Source organism: Gopherus evgoodei, chromosome 10 (assembly GCF_007399415.2).
Source record: "Gopherus evgoodei ecotype Sinaloan lineage chromosome 10, rGopEvg1_v1.p, whole genome shotgun sequence".
Classification (NCBI taxonomy): domain Eukaryota; kingdom Metazoa; phylum Chordata; order Testudines; family Testudinidae; genus Gopherus; species Gopherus evgoodei.
Window position 1 is genome coordinate 76430570 of NC_044331.1, and position 22945 is coordinate 76453514.

The 22945-nt window shown below is 44.6% G+C and overlaps 1 protein-coding gene across 1 annotated transcript; it reads right to left on the bottom strand.

Annotated features, from left to right (window-relative positions):
• Window positions 1-1915: 1915 nt before the first annotated feature.
• On the bottom strand, window positions 1916-22386 carry LOC115659131 (cytochrome P450 3A9-like). The gene is made up of 13 exons (XM_030578965.1): window positions 22229-22386; window positions 16403-16496; window positions 15849-15901; window positions 13665-13764; window positions 12971-13084; window positions 12575-12663; window positions 11447-11595; window positions 10502-10629; window positions 9625-9712; window positions 7777-7937; window positions 6392-6618; window positions 5158-5320; window positions 1916-2808 (listed from the first exon to the last, which is right to left on the bottom strand). The coding sequence occupies exons 1-13, from the start codon at window positions 22297-22299 to the stop codon at window positions 2710-2712; spliced, it is 1536 nt and encodes a 511-aa protein (XP_030434825.1). The 5' UTR covers window positions 22300-22386; the 3' UTR covers window positions 1916-2709.
• Between the last annotated feature and the right edge of the window lie 559 nt (window positions 22387-22945).

Sequence of the window (22945 nt, forward strand, 5' to 3'; positions counted from 1 at the left end):
CAGTAAAACAGAAGGTTTATTGGACAACAGGAACATAGGTCACAGCAGGGCTTGCAGGCACAGTCAGGACCCCTCCATCGAGTCCTTCTGGGCTTTCCCCTCCCTTACCTAGCTCAGGTTACAAGCCCTGGCATCATCCATCCCCTAAAGTCCTCCCCTGCTCTCCCACTCCCCACACAGACAGTCCCTACTGCATCACATCTCTCCCCCCTTCGAGACTGAACTGAGCAGGGTCACTCTGCCCAGTGACCTGGGGAAGTTCAGGGCCCCCTTTCCAGGACAACGCATCCGCTGTCAGGTTGGCACTTCCCTTCACATGGACCGTGTCCATGTCATAGTCCTGCAGGAGCAGGCTCCACCTCAGGAGCTTGGCGTTGGCTCCTTTCATCTGGTGCAGCCAGGTCAGGGGAGAGTGGTCGGTGTACACGGTGAAGTGTCGCCCAAAGAGATATGGCTCTAGCTTCTTAAGGGCCCACACCATGGCCAGGCATTCCTTCTCGATGGCCGCGTAGCTTTGTTCCCGGGGTAGCAGCTTCTTACTCAGGTACACGATGGGGTGTCTCTCCCCCTTTTCATCCTCCTGCATTAACACCGCCCCCAGTCCCACGTCTGAGGCATCGGTGAACACCATAAAGGGTTTGTCAAAATCTGGGTTTGCCAGAACTGGGCCACTAACCAGAGCCTCCTTCAGCACCCGGAAAGCCTCCTGGCACTGCTCAGTCCAGATCACCTTGTCTGGCTTCCCCTTTTTGCACAGTTCAGTGATGGGGCCGGCTATGGCACTAAAGTGGGGCACGAACCTTCGATAGTACCCCGCCATCCCAATAAAGGCCTGGACCTGCTTTTTGGTTTGGGGAGCAGGCCAGTCTCTGATCACCTCCACCTTGGCTGGTTCCGGCTTCAGGCAGCCACTCCCCACCCGATGGCCCAGGTAAGATACTTCAACCATCCCCACCTTGCACTTCTCAGCCTTTACTGTTAACCCAGCCTTTCGGAGTCGGTCCAGGACTTGTTTAACCTGGGACATGTGGTCCTCCCAGGTCTGGCTGAAGACGCAGATGTCGTCAATATACGCCACGGCAAAACTGTCCATCCCCCTCAGTAGCTGATCCACCAGGCTCTGGAAGGTGGCTGGCGCTCCCTTGAGGCCGAAGGGCAGGGTCAGAAACTCGTAGAGCCCCAGAGGGGTGATAAAGGCCGATTTCAGCCTGGCATCTGCGTCCAGCGGCACTTGCCAGTAGCCTTTGGTAAGATCCATGGTGGTGAGGTACCGAGCACCTCCCAGCTTGTCTAGGAGCTCGTCAGGCCTGGGCATAGGGTAGGCATCAGATACGGTGATGGCATTAAGCTTTTGATAGTCCACACAGAACCAGATTGACCTATCCTTCTTGGGGACCAGCACCACTGGCGAGGCCCAAGGGCTGGAAGACGGCTGGATCACCCCCAAAGCCAGCATGTCCCTGACCTCTCTTTCAAGATCCTGGGCAGTTTTACCAGTGATCCGAAAAGGGGAGCATCTTATAGGGGCATGTGACCCGGTCTCCACCCGGTGGACAGTCAAATTAGTGCGTCCAGGCTGGTTGGAAAACAGCTGTCGGTATAGATGCAGCACCCCCCTGATCTCAGCGTGCTGGCCCGGGGTCAGTTGATCAGAGAGGGGAATCGCCTTCAGGGGGGAACCAGCTTTTGTACCAGGGAATAGATCCACTAAGGGGTCATCTCCCTGCCCCTCCCAATGTCCACACACGGCTCAGGGAAGGGGGCAGGAAGGGGTGGAGTGGGGGCAGGGCCTGTGGCAGAGCCAGAGGCTGAGCAGCGAGCGCCCCCTGGCACATTGGAAAGCTGGCACCTGTAGCTCCAGCCCAGGAGTCGGTGCCTGTACAAGGAGCCGCATATTAACTTCTGAAGAGCCGCATGGGACTCCGGAGCCACAGGTTGGCCATACCTGCATTTAACCAAAATACTAGGTAGGAGTTGTATTATTTGTAATACTCTTTACAGTAGGAAGCTTTGATCAAGTTAAATGAAGGACCAAATTCAGTAAATTAAATGGAAGATGCTATATGTGGATAATTTCAGGGGTCCAGACTGAATATTTTTTCAAGTAAGAAGTGAACAAATTATTCAGAATACACAACAGAGAGCCCTTTCACAAATATTTTGTGCGTTCTGTTCTCTGTATATGTTACATTCTTTTGTTCCATTAACATATGACCCAAGAGAATTTTGTTTTCTAGGATAGTCTCATCACATCCCAGTAAACTCAACAGCCAACAGTTTATACACACTTCTTCAAATATCAGTACAACTCACAAAAATCCTGCCATTCCTTGTCATTCACCCATCCCTGCCCCCAGTAACTCTAGTGATTTCTATTTCAACAACGAAGTTCCCACTGCCTCTTGGATGAGACAGTAATTCTCTCTTCAGGTGGAGGAATCTCACTAAAAAAAGAGTCAGAGAGGCAGAACAGTGCCTCAGTAGAATTTTTTCTTTATATACATTCTCTAAATCTGATGTTATAAAAGCATTTTACAATCACTGCCCAGTGACTCAGTTTACATTTCTGACAGTCATATTTTTCTGTAGATATTTAGTAAATGCCTTTGGAATGAATGGAAGCTCTTCTTCTGTGTCTGTTGCAGAGACCCAATGATGTGTAAAGCCTCTGCTGGTACTCTGGAAAGCTGCTGTGAACTCTGTTGGGTCTTACTCCTCCGAGTGTGAGGTATAAGCTCTGGGGACTAACTTCAGAACAATAGGTTTCTCTGGTATTATGAATCCCGTGGATTTCAGCTTGAGCGGGATCTGCAACATTAGTGAAGAAAAAAACATTTGTAGCCCAGCAAATAAAATATACACAGATTATCAAAGAGACATTATGCCTTTGTTTTCCCTTGTTTGCCCAAAATCCAGTCCAGGTTCATTCAAAACCTGCCCCACAGTTATACTATAAGTTTTACAAACTTGGACATGCTTTTGGTTTTCTATCAAACCCCCAATCCAGGACAGTTTACTCCTTGCTTGGGGTTTTGTTATGGAAGTTTCATCCAGGCCTAATGGGCCCAGACCTGGGAGATGCTGAGTGCCTCCTGGCCTCAATGGAAGCCACGAGTGCTCAGCATTTCTTATGTTCCAGACCTGTGATGGGGTCTACCAAGCCTTCTCAGCCCCCTGCAGGAGGCATCTCCGTCTTGACACACCCTCCAGATGGAAAAGTGCCACCTGGGAAAGAGGGGGCAGTAAATTTAGACATCTGAGCACTACCTAGAGAGGCCAGTCAGGCTCTGGTACTGACAGAACCAACAAGACTTGGTCCTCCAGTGACTAGAAGGAGTAAAAGGAGGCAGTAGCCAATCACGACCCACCAGGTGATATAAGCAGGCTTGCCCCCACCCCATGTGAGGGGGATTGTTGGCTGGAGCTAAGGCAGGAGAGGAGTTTCTCCAATCCTACTCCAAAAGCACTTGAGCCAAGGTCAGGGCCTCACAACCTGACTGCACAGTTAGTTAATGACTGCAACAAACTGTGTTTGCTGTGCAGTTAAAAACCCAGGTGACCATGTTTTAGCTGAATTTCAACTAAATGTTACATAACTAGCAAGCGGTGTGAAGGCGTCTTTGCCATTCTTCACCTCTTCTTTCTTTCATCATTGCTTAATCTCCATGAGCATTACAGTAAAATTTGGTATTCCCCATTATTTGTAGTTTCCAAGGAGGCAGCATGTTCCTTAGGTCAGCATATAGGACTGGGAGACTGGAGACCTGGACTTTTTTCTCAGTTCTGATACACACATTGTGTGTTCTTGTGCAAGTCACTTTGCTGCTTTCTGACTAAGCTTTCTTGTGTGTAAAAATGGAAATAATGACTGCCTTGTAGAGATCTTTGAAATCCATAGAAGAAAAATGCTATGTTAGTGCAAAGTCTCCACTATTATTTCTATGATTGCCATGTCATTTGCCTGCCCAATTGTGTAAAACACAGTGTTAGTGTTTCCGGCTGGGAATTTCTGAATGAAAACAGTGTGCATACCAATGTTCTTTTTAGAGAGAATGATCTCTTTCTGTGTTAGCCCTTTTCAGAGCGGAAAGTGAAGTAGGTCTTTATTAAACTACAGGCACCAATGACAAACACACACTTGCCTTCCTCCTAGGAAATGTCTAAAAGACATCCATCCTTTGTGGATTATACACACCTACTGAAATGCCATTTGTGACCCTTGGTTATTTCTGATCACTCATGTAGACCTCATGATGCACAACTAAATTTACCTCTTTGAGGCTCAGGGAAGGCATTTGCTTTTGTAAGACAGCAAGGTTCCCAGTTCCAGGAAATGACAGATCCTTGGCAAAACCATTTCTACAGCATGTCTGTCACAGTATGTCTGTACGGCAGTATTCCTGCTGGTTTATGATGGCTGTAGCTTTCATAGAAGGCAGAGTTCACCTCAACAAGAGCTTATTTCTTGCTTTAAAAAAAGTGCAATGTTTGTGACCCTAGTATTAGTGAAAGGTGGTTATAATTTTACTTGGAAAGTCTGGTAATGTTTCAACCCTTAATAAGTAGCTTAAAGCCATTCCCTGTCATGCCCCGCATAGGAAAGACTGCACGGGCAACCGGAGAAGAGCAAAAGAGGTTTGGGATTTGTTTGGGACACATACAATAATTAGGTGAAGGACAAGGTCTGACTTCCAGATATCTCACCTTATGCTACTCAGGGACTTGAGCAATGGAAACAAAGATACACATTTATAATCATTACTGGATAGGAGTCAAGCAATTTTATTCCTCTATGGAACATGGTAACCCTGTTGACTAATGTACTTGAATAAAGGCATCACTAAAGCTGATTAACCACTTTCCTCTCCTTTCTGTCCTGTAATGTTTCCTTGGTTGCTATTTTTTCCCTTATAGAATTACTCCCACGGTATATTTTAGAATACTGTATACTACACACAGTGCATGCAATATACAATCTGCTATGTATTACACTTCTATGTTCTCTCATCTGTGTTGCACATTTATTTTGCATTTTTCACCGTGTACTATCTGTTTACCCAAATAAAGTATTTAAAATGGTTTTTAATTAACTGTTTCCAGTAAATAATCATCTGGTTTTCACACCTGAGTTTTCAAATGTAAATCTGGATTTCTCACCTGGGTTTCTTTGCAGGGTCTGAAGGTGAAATTCTGCAGCAGACTGGCGATAGCAACTTTCATGGAGAGGAGAGCAAACCTCATTCCAATGCAGTTTCTGGGTCCAGCTCCAAAGGGCAGGTACACATAAGGATCCATCATCTCTTTGTTCTCTTTACTGAACCTGATTCCAATCACAAATGTAATAAGGAAATTAGAGAAGCAAAGAAAAAGGAGGCCAAGTCTCTCTCTCTCTCTCTCTCTCTCTCTCTCAAAGAACCTCTGATTGTGTATTAGAGAAACTTTGCTTTTAGAACTAGCACATCTTCGGTTATCCCAGCAGTCTAATAGTTACACAGCCCCTCGGATGTTCGGGGTGGGATGTGGAGAGGATCTGAGTTCAAAGCCCAAATTATGTCCTTTGCACCCAGGCTAGCAGCATCATGAGTTCCACTCTTTCAAAATGACCACTACTTCTTTCCTATTGTTTCCTGAGAGAGTGAAGCCAGCAGATATCTTTACTAAGAGCAGCCTGTTGTTGCAGACCTACTGGGAATAATGGGAGATAGAGGCCATTTTGAAAATGACATCTAATTGTGAGCAAGTATGCCCTCAGTCCCACTGAGATCAGTGGGAGATGGTATCAGTTTGAAAGAGGACAGTTCTACGTGGCATTCTCTATAGCCATCCCCTTCTGAAGGAAAAACTTTCAGTGATGAATACTAATGGAAAAAATTACCTTTAATCCTAATGGTTTTCAAATGTAGCTTATATAAAAGATTTCAGTGAGTTCTAACTATATGGGAAGTTTTGATGTATCGGTATTATTCTGTTGTTGAGATGGGAAAAAGAAATAATCTGACAGTGGGTGCTAAATTTCTCAAAAGGACCAATTTTTTAAATGAATTTTAACTCCTAAATTAATCAGCCAACGTACTTGCAAAATCTCAGATAGTTCACTCTGTACTTAGAGAGTAAGTGCTGTACTTCCAAGGAGGATATACTGTATTCTTCATGTGTGACAGAGCTGCTAAATCCCTGCTTTAAGTGCAAAATTCAACTTAGCTTTAACTAGAGAATCATGAGTGGTACGTCTTCATAATGATGAATCCTCTCCAGCTTTTGTATTGGCAAACAGGTGTTAAGATTAAACACAACAAGAATTTGTTTGTAAGAGGCTGATATTTAGGAATGAAGTAATATAGGTAAAAGAGATAATTGTATTGTTCATTTCCTATTGATATAGATTCTGTACCTTTCTGGTCTGAACTCCTCTGGTTCTGGCCAGTATTCTGGGATACGGTGCAGAATAGAGGGTGGTATCATAACCACAGTGTCTTTTGGAATGGTCAGTCCATTTATCTCTACGTCTTTCTTGCAGACCCTTTCAAGTCGTCCTCCAAGAGGAAACAGCCTAAGGATTTCATTCACTGACATGTCAAGATACTCCATCTGCATCAGGGCATTGTAGGTAAGAGGAGCCTTTAGGGGAATGGGAAAAAGATTGTCAGGCATGAGGGACTCTAGATCAGATTTCCGTGTGACCAGTGTGGAAACCATCATGTCTTCCCCTCTCATCTGTCACAGTGCACATTCTACATTCAATGCTGAACTGAATGTTCAATGTGAACTTAAGTGTTCACCTTAATTTTCCTTTCCTAAATAATGTAAGTTTCTGGAAATCTCTGCCCATTTTTGCAAACAAAGTTTGTACTTAAAATCAGCAATTCTCTGAGCCTCCTAGTGTGGCCAATGCATTTTTGAAAAGTGGCATCTCTTGAAACGTGTAGAAGTCCAGTGTAAGAGATCACAAACACCATAATATGAGTACCCATGAATAATGGTATGAATTTCCTGAGTTGTTCCAAGAATACTCCATGTCTCCTACCTAGCATCTCCTTTACATGAGCGTAACTTTCTACTCTTCGTTGTTTAGCAAGTTAAAGTAACCAGAGGTAATTTGGCCCTTGCTAAGTGTGTGAATTCTGATGTGAGAGATAAATAGGTAGAAAAAAGGATAGTATGGGGAAAATACATAGACAAGCAGAGATAAGAAAAACAAGATATGTATGTGTGTCTCTGTGTCTGTGTATGGTGGTATAATATACATATGTGACTCACTAAGGATTTATTTTATTGTCCCATGGCCAGAGTTACTGGTGTTGGTTTGAGACTAGGGATTTAAAAATTGTACTAAAGACTGATTTTTAATCCCTGGTATTGCCACGCTACTGTTATCCATGTTCACCATCCCCTGAGCCTCCCTTCCGCTCATATATCATCTGGAGATTTTGAGAAATGTACAACAGCTTTTATGCATGTAATAGTCATGGTACGGAGTTTGCAAGACAGTCATGGTATATTCCACACATGATACTTTATGTAACATCCCTGAAATGAACAGATGTCATTTTGGAAGCAAGTTATTGGCTCTCCTTTTAGTGAAAGCAGAAATTTCTTAAAAGTGTGCCCATCAGAGCTTCCACAGGATAGCAGAGTCAATATTTATTAAATGGTAGGTTTTTAGCACATGTATTTAATGTCATTAAAGAACAGTCTCATTAACTTGATTTAACTAGAGGGAAGAAACTGGCTTTAAAGAGGTTCTATACAATCACTGAGCAGCCAATGTTCTCTTACCTTGTTTGGTAAAACTGAGTCTATCTCCTCCTGCAGCTTTTGCTGCACATCAGGATGGGTGGCCAGTTTGTAAGCCAGGTAGCAAAGGGAGTTGCTGGTGGGTTCATATCCCGCAAAAATGAAGATAAATGCTTGTGCCAGGATCTCAGCATCAGTCAGGCCTGCAAGAAGAGAGGAAAACAGGTAGAAAAGTTGAGGCCCAAACACTACAGCATATAGGTTGCACTCTTTGTACATAGTATATTTTATAAAAGTATAGATGGGAAACGATTTATTATTATTAAGGCTACAATTTTTTCATGCAGGTTGCAGAAGTAATGGAATCTGGGACTTCTAGCAACCTCCATGAATTCAGCCCTGTCAGCCAGGAGCTGCAGGGTCCCCCCACCGCCCGCTATGGCAAAGGGGACCCAGAGCTCCCCATTGCTGCGGACGGCGGGACCCCCTGCAGCTCCTGGTGGATATGGGCAGCAGGGCCCCCGCAGCTCCCAGCAGAAGTGGGCGCCAGGGCTGCAGCTCCTGGTTGATGCAGGTGGTGGGGCTGCAGCTCCTGGCCACCGGCAGCTCCCAGAGGATGCACACAGCACGGGCCTCCCAGAACTCTGAGCTGCTGTGGGCAGCGAGGACCCCCACACAGCTTCCAGATGAAACAGGCAGTGCGGCCTCCCGGAGCTCCCAGCCACCCCAGGCAGCGGGGCCGAAGCGCCAACCGCCTCGGGCAGTGGGGGTTCCCCCACAGCTCCCAGACACCACAGGCAGTGGGAGGTCCCCCAGCTCCTGGCTGCCGTGGGGGAGGGGAACCAGGCGCTCCAAGCCATTGTAGGCGGCAGGGGTACCCTGGAGCTCTGAGCCACCATGGGCAGCATAGCCCTTGGAGTTCCGTGCCGCCATGGGCACCAAGAGTCCTTCGGAGCTCCCAGCCCCTGTGGGTGACAGGGTTACCTTGGAGCTCTGAGCAGGGGAACCCTGGAGCTCCAAACCCTCACAGGTTGTGGGGGGCCCCCAGAGCTCGAAGCGCCCCCACAGCTGCTCAATCTTTGCAGGTGGTGTGGGGACTCTGCAGCTGGGCTCCCCATTTTGTCAGGGATATTTTTAGTAAAATTCAAGGACTGGCCACGGGCTTCCATAAATTTTTCTTTATTGCCCTGACTTTTACTAAAAGTATCCCTGACAACATCTTAGCCTTAATTATTATTATTATCCCATAGGCATGGCTGATGGGGTCTGATGGGACAATTAAACAGGGACTAATGATTGCTTTGTAACCTCTGGCATTGTTGATTGGTTTATGCAGAACACACAAAGCAAACACACAGACATGGGTTCCTGCCAAGTTTGCTGTGGTTCATTTTCAGGTTATCTAACTCATGTATTCTGTGGTTACATAAATGTCATAGGACACCTGCTATCTCCCCGTCCTGAGAAGAACTCAGGATATTTCTAACCAAGCTGTAATTGAAGCAGTTTTCTTTACATGAATTGTGAATAGTGATGCAATGCAAACAAATAGCTGTGGGGGGGAGGCAAATCTGGCCTTTTGTCAGGTACCAACTCCACATTTTTCATGGCCAAGGCTAATGATTATATGGTAGGAGTTGGCCTGGAATGCATGTCTTCTATTTTACTAGTGGAAAAAGTGTTACATAAACTGGTGATCACTTGTCCCCATCTAACTCTGTGCTGAACAAAAATCTATGTATAGTCCAGGTGAGTCAAGGAGTCCTCTCCCCAGCTGGAGATGGGGGGATGAACTATTTATTTCCTCTCCAGTAGGACACCTATTCCTATTCCCCTCACTCCTGCAGCCCCAAAAGGCACTGACAAGTATGAGTATTTTTATGGTGTTACCTTTATATGTGTGAGTCACTCCATTGCTTTCATGGCTAGCATTAGAGTTCTGGGATTCGATCATCAGCTGCAGGAAATCCACTCGGCCCTGGGAAAAGAAGTAACCATTCAGTGGAGAGCTGATCTGGTGAGAGATCCCCTAGGGTCTCAGAACACAAATGTTGTATTTTAAAGTCCCCAGGAGTGGCCAGAGAGGACCCAGCAGAATGTAAATGCCTTTCTTGTTACATTGGGTCAAAACATGAAACTCTTACGCTTCTGGGAAGGTTCCATCTGCCCAGTCCCAAAGAGAGGTCAGCAAAGACAGCAAACGTGGTCTCTTGCTGTCGCAAGGAATGCTGACTGCAGAGCTAGACTATTTTTGTCCACTTTGCAAAGCACCCTCATTGCTACAGCTGTGCAATTTTAGGGGAAAGTAATAACCACATCTCAGTAAGTGACTTTTACAAGTAGCTACCTTACAACAGGATTACTCTGGGGAGAGGAGGTCTAGCAGGGAGATAAATGTGATTCTGTCATTTTTGGAGAGTGAAGACTGCTTCTTTTGGGGATTGTGCTCCTGAATACTACAATATCCATGACACTGCACTGTGTATTGATGCATAGCTCTACCGCTTGCTCAGTGGAGTCTCTCCCTCTGTCTGCTCTAGCTCTCCAAGTCTACTCCTTAGGGTCGTTTTCTGTAAATCATCATCTGCAGGCCCAAACTGCAATCCAGTTTGCTTGGTTTTTACTCTGATATAGCCTGAGATCACTGATGCACACACGCTATTGTGGTCCTTTGCTAGACTCTAATTCAAGCAAGTAACTGTTTTGCACTTGGGCTAACTGTATAGAGAATGTTCTCTGGCATCATGACTGGGAGAGTCCTGCTTACCCCTTTGGCCTCTTTTTCACGTTCCTCCTTTATTTTGGCGATCGACGTTGTGAAGAATTTTAAGGCATCTTTGGGGAAAAAATTCACATTCATCTTCTTAAGAAGGGGAATGAGGAATGGGCATACAACTAGAAGGGAGACAAAAATAACTGTGATTGAAGCAATGTCCAGGGAATAAAAGACCATTTCACCTAAGATATCTATGGTAAAATATTAATTAGAACTGGAAACATTTATTAGAAAGGTGAGGCTGCATCTAAATGATGGCTCTATTTGTTCACATCTTCTGTGCACTTGGGAGCCCACTGAGGGCCTGTCCACCACCATGTTCCCTGTGGAGCAGATGGGCTCCACCCTGCCTCTACTTAGGTTTCTGCACAAATGATCTAATTTAGCCCTAAATGTAAATGAAAGCAAAAGGAACATTCCACTATTTCACGCCACGTCTGACTGGTGCCACTGTCATTGAGACTGGTGAGTCATATTCTGAGGGCAGGACATTCCTCCAGTTTGCACTAGCAATACTGCAGTGATATTGACCAGAATGAAAATTCTTTGAAATTCTTCCAGTCATTTCAGACTGACCTCAATGTTCTGAGATTCATTAAGCTCTCATGTCCCAGCAAACATCTCCAAACCATCTCCACAGCATTGTGCTCCTTTCCATAATCCATAGACAAAATTCTGATCTTACTAGCACTTGCATATCTCCAGATGATTCTCATCAGTGGGATTGTATGGGTATAAATTAGAGCAGAATTTGTCTAAGATGACCCTTGAGACTTTTATCCTTAGCAGTAAAGTTGCCTAGTCATTGGCTTGTAGGCTAAGGTATAGCCACTTGTATTGTGTAACCAATAGACCACTTGTCTGATTCTGATGCTGAAGTCACAGTTCAAAACGAAACACTTAAATGGAATTTTTCGTCAGCAAGAGCCAACTTACATATCAAAATGAAGAGTGGGTCAAAAAAGTTAAACTTCACTAGCTTCTTGATTTCCTTGACGAAAGGATTTTTGGGGTTATTCATGGAGTCAATGTTCACACCGAAGGAAGTGCTAGTGACAACATCCATGCTATAGGATCCAAAGATGCTGGGAAAAAAATAGAATACAGATAGGGGAGTTAATGTTTGAAATAGGTAATTACAACTTTTCCCTCCCTTCCTATATTGCATTTCCTTAAAGAAAAGAAAACTCTCCTGAGACTTTTCTTTATGCTGTTGAAAACGGTGGGGCAAGGTACTCAACACAATAGAACATCTATAGGGAAAGGGATAGGTTTTCATGACATTTTACCTAGAGCTCTCAGAATGCAGAAGCTGGTAGCCTTGCTCTGGATACTACACAACATAATGTATTGGCCTATGTGTGTGTCCTCTGATGGAATCAGACTATTCAAGGGCCTGTGAATATCTTGTCAGGTGGCTGTGGCCTTCTAAGAGGCTATGAGCCCTAGTTCTGCTGACAGCTGATATTAAATCTGTGTGCTCCAGTGGTAGAATAAACAAGCTGTCAAAAATTAAATAAAAATCAAATAATAATATATTATTATTTATTTATTTATTATTTGTATTCCAGTAGTGCCCAAACATGCTGGGTCAACACAGGCAAAAAGACACAGTCTCTGCCCCCAAAGGATTCACCATCTAAGACCCTTCATGGAAGCACACCTTTACAAAAAAGTTTTATCTGACCAAGTCTCAGCTTTGGTCTTCATGTATTAAATCACAGACTTAGAGATAGTAAAGGTCTGTTAGCCCATCCTCTCAATCTCCCTGCCAGTGCAGGGTTGTTCCCTACACTACATATTCTAGGTTTTTTTCCACTCTAGTTTAAAATGTGCCAAACTTTGGGGCTTCCACCAGTTCACTTGAGAGACTATTCCACAGGTTTCACCCCATGGAGTTTTTCTTGAGATTTAGCATAAATTTTCCCTTTTAAATTTCATCTTAGCCCTGTTTGTCACTTCAGAAGTCTGACTTATCCAAGAACAATCTGCATTGCCAGTAATGAATGAACCAAAGAGTTGCTAATAAGATTTCCTGTTCCTGTTCCTGGCAGAGTTACTCACTCCTTAACGTCCACAGGCTCATCCTTTTCTGCTTTCTTCTGAACATTTCTCACCAAAATCTCCCCGTAATGCTTGATAATGGGAAACATCTAAAAGACACATTACAGGACATGACTTAAACATATCAAATTTTACTTCTTCATTAAGCGTAGCTTGTGAAAAGCAGAGGGGAGGTTCATTAATACTTAGACTTGATCTGTTTCTACTGTTGGGGGCTTTCTGTTTTAATCCTTTTTCCTTTTTTCTTTTTTTTTCCATTAGGAGGCCCAAATGAAATAGGCCAGTTTAATAATTTGAATCAGACTGAAGAGACCAGACCATTATAACTATCTCAGCCTGAACGCCATCTGGGCAGTGACTCAATGGTTAGTTTGTGACTGATCCTCTGGGTTTTACCTCCTTTAGCTTCCCACTGGTGAAGGTTGGGGAGAGCACAGTGCGAATTCTCTTCCACTTCTCATCCTCAGCTAGGGAAACAGCCAACTCCAGCTCTCCCACTAGACCTATATTCTAGGTGACAAAGGAAAGTTTATAACTGTCAAGAGACTATTGCGTTTCTCTAATAAAGATAAGAGTGCACAAAGCAATCCTTTTCCCTCCCCACATACACACACTTCCCCAAATTGGTTACACTTAGGCAGATATACCCGTAAGAAGACACCAACTCCACATGCACGGGGGAAGACCTGTACAACTGTATACACACTAACTCCGATTGGTGCACATGCACTTGTGCGTGCACATACACACACAATCAAATTCAGCTCTCCTTTATACTGGTGTAACCGAGAGCTGACTTTGTCCTAAATACTTTTTTTTTAATAAATAAAAATCAACAATCTAAGCAGTTTTTAAAGTGCAGTCAACCAGTTTTCTTTGAGAGCCAGGGTATCCAGTTCCAGGTGAGGTCCCCCTGCTCCCTTGCTCCTTTAGGGATATGCAGTGGCCACTTAGATTAATCCCAGGTGTGCATTCATTCTGCATCTCCAAAAGAAATCTTGTGTATCCGTACAGTGTTCAACTACCAGTATTTGATGTTCTTACAGCTTTATTGCATCTTTCTGATTAATATTAATGATTACAAGCCTACCCGTCGGTTGGTAAAGGTAGTGAAGCACTCTTTCACCAGCACAGTTTTAATTATTGCTGGATCTGTGACAGCCAGCACAGGTTGCCTGCCATCATAAAACCTATGGGGGAAAAGCAATAAAAATTCATGATTAACTACTATCAGTGAAAGTCAGGAGTTAAACTAAACCTCCTTCCTCTCTGATGTTTCTCTGATAGCTACATGTCCTAGTCTTTATTAGCTTCTACAGCAAAGTGCATTGACTGGAAATACAGAATCATAGAAATTAGAGATGGAAAAGGCCTTTCAGGCCACCATATATTCCTGCCATTTCCAGCCACTGCAGGAATGTTTCCTTTGAGAGACTATGCCTATCTGAAAAATCTCTCTCACGCATACATAAATATCCCCAATATACAGCCTACATGTATCTTTTCTGAAAGGGACCCAGCATCATATTTTAGTCACTTCAAAAAAAGCAAGTTAAATGGAGTTTTAGGTGCAGTACATACCCGTTTCCAGTTCCCCCTGTTATGCTTACAGTACTACAGTTGTATTTTAAATTAGTTTTCTATTTCTTGTAGTTGCATTAAAGACCCACATAAAGAATAGGAGGAACTGAGTATCCAGGGGAAATGGTGAAAATGACTATGTACAAAGTGCTGTCAAATGCACATAGTTAACAAACTGAAGCTACAGAGAGAAATACTGTTTTTTCTCGACTTTCTTTCATTTATAGTCATGTGGGTGCTACTGGTATCTCTAGTAAGTAAAAGATTTCAGGCCAAGGTGTCATTTTTAAATGGATGATGCTCATTTAATTTCATCCCATTCCTCCTAGTTGTACTTCAGTTTGCTGCCCTAAACTCCTCTCCCTCTTTGGTGCTTATGCCTTTCAAATTCACATAGACAGCTCTCTACGGTTCCTCAGTTTCCCAAGTAAAACATTTATTCCTTTCAATCTTTCCTCAAAACAATCCCTTCCCTCTCTCTGGAGCTAGAATAGGATTTTTCCTTTTTGAGATTTGTATTGGAAAATCTTTTCCAAAAACAAATGATCAATAGTACAAAATCTTCTGTGACACAAGCCCCTCACGCGATGTCATGCATAACTTGAATAATAACAAAAGCTTTATCAGGAGCAAATAATGCTCAGCAAGCTGTCACAGTAAGTTATCACACAATGCGAAAACAAAAGGATTGCTTCACATTTTTTTACAAATTTTAAAGAGAGGGTCTAATCCTGTAGAAGGCCAAACACCTTCTAAAATCAATGAGAGATGAAAGGTACTGAACACAGAGCTACTGAATCCTAAAGGTAGTAGGTACCTTCACTTTCACTCTTTGGACTATAGATTTCCAGACTCTTACTGTCTGTCATGATGTTAACAGTAAATTTGTTCCATCCTTTTGATTCACGTACTTGAATCTTTTCAGCTGGTTGCGCTGAAATACACCTGTAGATTGGCTTGAATTCTTGTTTTAAATCATGGTTTTAAGACCAGATTTTTAAAGATTTATTATCCTATAATGGACATAAGTTAAATATGGATTTATATGGGTTTTTGAATGGATGGGAAAATGTTATAAGGGACAGCTGGATAGATTGCAGAAGATACCAGAGCATGTAGCCCAAGTAATAACTGCAGTGGAAATTGCTGTAGGGAATATCCAGTGTCGAATAAGACCAGTGGTAATGTAAATGTGTCACACTTCAGCATGTCCAGGTTAGAGATGGAAACAGAGTTGGTAGAACTGGAATCTATACACAATAACAGCATAGCTGTGTAGTATCTGGAATACATATACCTTCCTTTATAGTTTGCATTCCAGGCGAACTGGACTTCTAAGTTACAAATTTCCTTTTATGTCAATGGTAGTTTTGCCATTAACTTCAGTGAGAGCAGGAGCTGGCAGTGTGCATCTGATAAGGAACTGCTTCCATGTGAGAGTTCAGATTAACATGTACATAGCATGTCTGTGGCCCGGATCCTGCAGTCAGCTCCATGTGAATGGATGCTTGCATCTGGGTGCTGCTCCATCAACCTTTTTGGGGTTCCACATGGAGAACAGGGTCCAGTTACAAAATTCGGGCCTTTGAGCTCTCCTCTTCCAGTGGATTTTTTTTCACCCTCTGATTTGGATTCTGACTATAGGATAATGTGAGGAGACTACCAAACAGTATTGGTTGTTAAACATACTCACCCCCAGATTTTCCCATATTTCTCATAGCACGTAGAGTCAAACGCCAAGAAACCCTGCAGAGAGAGATTTTCAAAATGAATTTAGAAAACAAGCAGGGTTGCCAGGGGAGAGGCTGGGAATGGGGCTGTAGTGGGACTTAAAAGTCTAGAGCTAGCAGCCGGGTCAAGCAGCTCCTGAGACTTGTATGACTCCTAAAGTCTTTGTGAGGGATAGAATCCTGTAAGAACATAGCTGGATCGAGTTATTCTAGGGGCGTATCATGCTTGAGGTTAAGGAGTCTGTAAGTAAACTGTTTGCAAGGAACTCAGTAAATAGTGACTGCAAACCAGCCGCCTATATGTGTTCACATGTTTTGGGCAATCACCCCAGGGCTCATCATGCCCTTCAGATTATAATCTGCATTACAGAAATGTTATCCTGCATTGGATCCTACACAACCTGTGCACTAGAGCCGAGCTTAGCACATGGGAGAACACATCAATGCGGTATACAAATCTGGCGATTGTATGATGGACACATATTTCTGGAGCCAGGAGAAGCCTTCAAACACTCACTTTACGATACTCCAAGGAAGTTCCAAAGAAAGGCAGTGGCTTTGGCCCAGGGATGCCCAATTTCTTGAAAAAACCAAATGGCCAGATCCCATATCTGTAAAAATAACAGCAGAATCTGAAGGCTCCAGGACAGTAATTGCAGTGATGTTGGGGCTGAAAGACCCCAGAGCCTATCCAGAGGAAGTGAAACTGTTGCATTAGCTCAGAAATGAAGCACCCACTCTGGAAGCTAGAAAGTGTGGTCCAAAAAAATTGTGCTTTGTAAAGCTATTTAATAAATATAGCTAGTGATAAACCTCACAGCTGCACCACAAATCTTTGGAGAGTAGCCCTGAGGTAAAAGCAAGCCTCTCATAAAGGAATAGGTGCTCCAGTAAGAACGGAGTCTTCAACCCATTAGCAAAATGCAAAAGAGAAGCTTCTCTAGGCTCGTTGCCAGCTCACAAAGAGGAGCCAGAAAGTAACGAAGAAATGAGAACAAAGCTTTTTTTTTTTTTTTTTTTGCAGAGAAATCAAAATGGAGCCGGAAGTTAGGTCTTGAGCAGGGCTTTTGTGAAGGCTGTACTTTAATTTCATGTATTGTTCTCCCTGTGATTAGCCGAATGTTAGTGCAGTGGTGTATCAGGGGGCCCCGTCTGAGGGGTTTCTGTTTGGATTTTGTTGAAAGATTTGCAGATTTCTCTCCTCTGAAGCACCCTATTTTGGTGTTGTAACATTATTATGCCTACCTCAGGGCTCTCTGCTTCTCTATGAAGATCTGGGCTGCATCATTTTGAAGCTTGTCTTTGGCTGCGTTGAAAGAGCTTTTCAAATACTTTATTTGTTTTCAGATGGAGGTTACCAGCTTCCCAAGTGAGAGCTTTGTCGCCAAATGAATGTTATAGCTCCAGTGTTTGTCAAGGAAACTGTATCAAAGGCCTTGTTTGGCCCAGAACAACAGCTGCCATTCAGCCTGCCTTTCTTCCAGGTGACTTCTCCCTGGGACACCAGGAGCCATGCTGGGGTAGGGAGGTGTAACTTACACCTCTCTTTATTATTACTAGTTAGTATTTGTATGATGGTCATGCTTAGAAATCCCCACTGTGACAGGTGCTGTACAAACACACTGTTGGAGAGTCTTTGTCCCCAAGAGCTTACAGTCCAGACAGCCAAGACAGACAGAGTGAGTAAAAAGGAAACATCATTATCCTCAGTTTGCATGTGGAGAACTCTTGCCAGAGCATTTGCCAGTTTTGATGACTCTGGTCCAAGTGTGCCTTTATCTACAGGGAATACTTGCTCACCACTGTACTACAGCAATCTCTGGGGTTTAGCTTTGCCTAGTGCGCTTAGCATGGACCTGTAAGAAAGGAAATGTGGGCTTTTTCTTCAGAGTTTGTCACTGGCTTGCTGTGACCCTAGCACAAGTCACTGGATCCATTTCCCAATCTTTAAAATTGAGATGATGACCCTTGTCTCCCTCCCAGGGCTGTTAGGCTCAATTCACCATTTGTAACATGCTGTGAGATCCTCAGACAGATGGTGCTACAGAAGTGACAGGTGTTAGTAGGACAGGACAGAAATGTAGCCAGGACAACACAGAATAACACACTTGTTGTAATGTCAGAGTATAACCACTACATTTGCAAACAATGAAAACAAACAGAAGGGTCTTCACCTTAGTTTGTTTGAGATCCAAGCTATCCCAAAATAGCATATTGAACTGGCTTACATAATTTTATTGCACAGGAAGTAAAGCAATGTCCTGGACAGCACCACTGCCCTAGACAGATTCAAAAGTGCTCAGTTGTGAATCATAAGCCGGATGTGACTACTCAGTGTATGTTCTATTTCAGCTCAAATAGCAGAAGCATGTATTTTTGGAGCAGTTCTATCCCTGTTGCCACAACAAAATTCCAAGTAGCTACAGAATGCAGCATGACAACCAAGAAGTCTTAGATGGCCACAGAATTGCTGCAAAATGAAAATTTGGGCCATAGAAGGTGAACAGCTTCTCCCAAATTGAAGATCAGAGTGTACCCCCAGAAGGGTCCTTGAATGGCTCCTCAATCCAAGTAACACAAAGAAGTTCAGGAATAGGGTTAATAGTTTCAGAAGGCAGATGTTATTGAATAGTTACCAGCACAGAGCAAATAAATGGACTGTGCTACTGATCACATTAATCGTTAGGCTCTAGACCTAAAAACGTGCAGTCTTTTTCTAGCTCTGTTCTAGGCTGTATCTGTGCTGCTTTTCCTGCGTCACTGGAAGGAGTTGTGAGGAATAGTCTTAATATGAAGATTCCCTCAGCAACTTCTTAGCGACTTCAAGCTTCCAGCCTGCGAGCCATTAATAGCAGAACAGCATTGGCATGTGAGAAAACCAGGGTCCACTCACTCCCGCCCTGCAAATTGCTCTCATGGATGCTATTTTCTTGCATTGTCTTTCCACTGATCTTGCAGAGCGTGTGTGTTGAATAGCATGAGCTAGTGCCATTTACTGCATATCCTTTCTGTAGGGCAACTTTAGATTGTCAGATCATCAAGGACCATCTCTTACTACATGTTTGCGTAGCACCTAACGCAATGGGGCCCAAACCTAGCTAGGTCCTCTGGCAGCTACTGCTAAATAAATAATTAATAATCCCAAGGGTTTGTTGTTACTTTGTCTTAATAACCAGAACCTAACAATTCATGAGAATATGCCAAATCTCTCTTCCTTGAGTTTAGGATGGGTGGACCATCCCTTTGTCCAGATGTCTTGAAATATACTAACCAGAGAGGCCATGAAGAATTTCAAGGGCTGGGGATCCTATAGAGATGGAATATTTGTTTTCAAACATTCCATATCCTAATATTTCAACCTAATATTTCATGGCTTAATATTTCAACCTAATAGCTTTTTATGACAGGGTAACAAGCTTTGTGGATGGGGGGAAGCAATAGATAGGGTATATCTTGACATTAGTAAGGCTTTTGATATTGTTCTGCATGACTTCCTCATAAACGAACTAGGGAAATATAGACTAGATCAATGGTCTCCAACCTTTTTATGCCAAAGATCACTTTTTGAATTTAAGGGAAACCCAGGATCTACCCTGCCCCTTCCCTGAGGCCCCGCCCCTTCCCCACCCCACTCACTCCATCCCCCGCTCGGTCACTTGCTCTCCCCCCACCTCACTCACTTTCACCGGGCTAGGGTCGAGGGTTGGGGTTCAGGAGTTGGTGCAGGCTCTGGACTGGAACCAAGTGGTTTGCCGTGTGGGACAGGGCTCTGGGCTGAGCCTGGGACAGGGTGATGGGGTGCAGGAGGGGTGAGGGGTGCAAGCTCTGGGAGGGAGTTTGGGTGCAGGAGGGGGCTCTGTGCTGGAGCAGAGTGTTGGGGTGCAGGAGGAGGTGTGGTGTGTGGGCTCTGGGAGGGGGCTTTGGGCTGGGGCAAGGGGTTGAGGTGTAGGAGTGGTAAAGGGTGCTGGCTCTGGGAGGGGGGTCAGGGCTGGGGCAGAGTGTTGGGGTGTGGGGGAATATGTGGTACTAGCTGTGAGAGAGGGATCAGGGCTGGAACTTGGGGTGCAGGAGAGGGTTTGGGGTGCTGGAGGGGATATTGGGTGCTGGCTCTGGGAAGGGGCTCTGGGCTGGGGTTTGGGGTGCGATCTCCCTCTGGGCAGCACTTACTGCTTGCAGCTTCCGGTTGGCGGTGCAGCATGGCTGCCGCTAAGGTAGGCTCCCTGCCTACCGTGGCCCATGCCGCTCCCAGAAGGGACCAACACACCCCTGCAGCCCCTGGGTGGGCAGCAGCACATGACTCCGTGCCCTGCCTCTCTCTGCAGGCACTGCCACCACAGCTCCCATTGGCCACAGCTCTCTGTTCCCAGCCAATGGGAGATGTGGGGTGGTGCTTTTAAGCTGGAGCAGCGTGTGGAGGGAGATGCCTGCTCCCCTGCCCCCGGGGCCACACTGGCCACTTCTGGGAGCAGCGTGGGGCCGGTGCAGGCAGGGAACCTGTCTTAGTGGCAGCCCCTCTGTGCCGCCAAAGATTGCAATTGATTGGGAGATCCTCTACAATCGACCAGTCAAGCACGATCAACCAGTTGGTGACCGCTGGACTAGATGGAGCTATTATAAAGTGGGTGCATAACTGGTTGGAAAACCATTCCCAGAGAGTAGTTATCAGTAGCTCACAGTCAAGCTAAAAGTGCATATTGAGTGGGGTACTGCAAGGATTGGTTCTGGGTCCAGTTCTGTTCAATATCTTCATAGATGATTTAGATAACAGCATAGAGAGTTCACTTATAAAGTTTGCGGACTATACTAAGCTGGGAGGAGTTGTAAGTGCTTTGGAGGATAGGATTAACATTCAAAATGATCTGGACAAACCGGAGAAATGGTCTGAAGTAAATAGAATCAAATTCAGTAAGAACAAATGCAAAGTACTGCACTTAGGAAGGAACAATCAATTGCACACATACAAAATGGGAAATGACTGCCCAGGAAGGAATAGTGTGGGAAGAGATCTGAGGATTATAGTGGATCACAAGCTAAAAATGAGTCAATAGTGTAACACTGTTGCAAAAAAAGTGAACAGCATTCTAGGATGTATCAGCAGGTGTGTTGTAAACAGGACACGAGAAGTAATTCTTCCACTTTACTCTATGCTGATTAGACCTCAGCTGGAGTATTGTGTCCAGTTCTGGGCACCACATTTCAGTAAAATGTGGACATTTTGGAGAAAGTCCTGAGGAGAGCAGTAATAATGATTAAAGGTCTATAAAACATGACCTGTGAGGAAAGATTGAAAAAGAAATCTGTGTTTGTTTAGTCTGGAGAAGAGAAGACTGAGGGGACAGGGTAACAGTTTTCAAGTACATAAAAATGTTATTACAAGGAGGAGGGTGAAAAATTGTTCTCCTTATCGTCTCAGGATAGGACAAAAAGCAATGAGCTCATATTGCAACAAGAGAGGTATAGGTTGGATATTAGGAAACATCCTGTCAGGGTAATAAAGCACTGGAACAAATTGCCTAGGAAGGTTGGGGAATCTGTCATTAGAGCGTAGGTTCCCAAATTGTGGGGTGCACCCCCCTAGGAGGGTGCAGAGGAACATTCGGGGGATGCGGCAGGCTGGGCCAGCTCCCATGGGAGGCGGGGAGGGAACACCATTCAACCCTGCCCCAATCCCAGCTCTGCTCTGGCCCCATCCCCAGTAGTGGTACTAGCTCCCAGCCCCGTGCCTGACTCTGTCCCCAGCCTCAGTGCGGCTCTGCTCCCGGCCCCACCACAGCCTTGGCCCTTGGCCCTGGCTTCATTCTTGGCCCGGGGCCAAGGTTGGGGGCAGGAGCAGTAGTGGAGCCATTGACAGCCCCTGGCGTGGGCCTGGCTGCTGGCCCCACTGCAGCCCAGTTGCAGCTCTGCTCCCACACCCAGCCTCAGCCCCTGGCCCTGTCTCTGGCCCCGGCCCTAACCCTAACTCTAACCCTGTTTCTGACCCTGCCCCAGACCCACCCCCAGCTGCAGCCCCCAACCTTGGCCCTCTTACCCTGGCCACATCCCTTCCCCCCATTTCTGGCCCCAGGAAAGGCGCAGACAGGGCATAACTCTCAAAAGTTTGGGAACCACTGCATTAGAGGTTTTTAAGAGCAGATTGGACAAACACCTGTCAGGAATGGTCTAGTTATTATTTAGTCCTACATTGAATTCAGGGGACTGAACTAGATGACCTGCTGAGGTCCCTTCCAGCCCTACACTTATATGATTCTATGAAACGACCAGTAACATTTAAATTAACAGTGGCTCTTCTTCAAGAATTTGAAACCAGCACAAGCAGAAAAGCAATGTGTAGAATTATACTTACAGTATCAGGAGAAACAGCAGTGCAATCAGGAGAGCCCAGGTCTCAATGGTAAGGCTAGGAAGAAGGTTCATTTTAGCTCGGTACTCTCAGTTTCTTGTTCTCTGTCTGACTTCTCAGTTGTTTTTTTCCTCTTTCTGCTCTGGGCAGCGTTGGGACTAGGGAAAGAACAGTGTCACAACTTTTTATCTGTTTGTCTCTAATCACATGGTTCAGTGACGGAATGAAACTTGAACTGGTCCTTTATGTAATCAAAAGGGTGCAGTGAATGCCAAAGATAGTGAAAATGCCAATCTAGACAGGTAATGTTATCTTTAACAGCTCATGACAAAAGATATAATGTAATCTCTAGGAATACAAAGATCCTCAGTACAAGTTCTTTAATATACACACAGCCAGCTATTCCAGTTTCCTCTTGATAAAGTTCCTCCAGTCTAATATTTAGTTTTAATGAGTAACCACCCAATGGGCTCCTCAACAGAAATAAATAATGTCAAAGTGACAATAAAAAGACAACATACCTATACAGAGTGTGTGATGGGTGCCACCTGGAACTGGGGTACCAATGAGCTCTCTGACCCACTGGTCTAGGCTCTCTTTCACACTGTACTGTTGTGACAAGCTGCAAAGCTCTTCCGCCTGCACTTTCACGAGCATTCACATAGGTAGGGACACATCCAGATGCAGTTACACACAGGGTCTCTAACCACCAGCTTTCCA

What these genes read in the sequence shown, in the direction of transcription:
- LOC115659131 (XM_030578965.1), bottom strand. Translation starts at nt 22,299, where the DNA reads ATGAACCTTCTTCCTAGCCTTACCATTGAGACCTGGGCTCTCCTGATT. An exon ending in AGTGACTCACACATATAAAG is followed by an intron (nt 7,938 to 9,624) that starts GTAACACCATAA and finishes CTCTTCTTGCAG; the next exon opens with GCCTGACTGATGCTGAGATC. An exon ending in ACTCAGTTTTACCAAACAAG is followed by an intron (nt 6,619 to 7,776) that starts GTAAGAGAACAT and finishes ATTCCCCTAAAG; the next exon opens with GCTCCTCTTACCTACAATGC.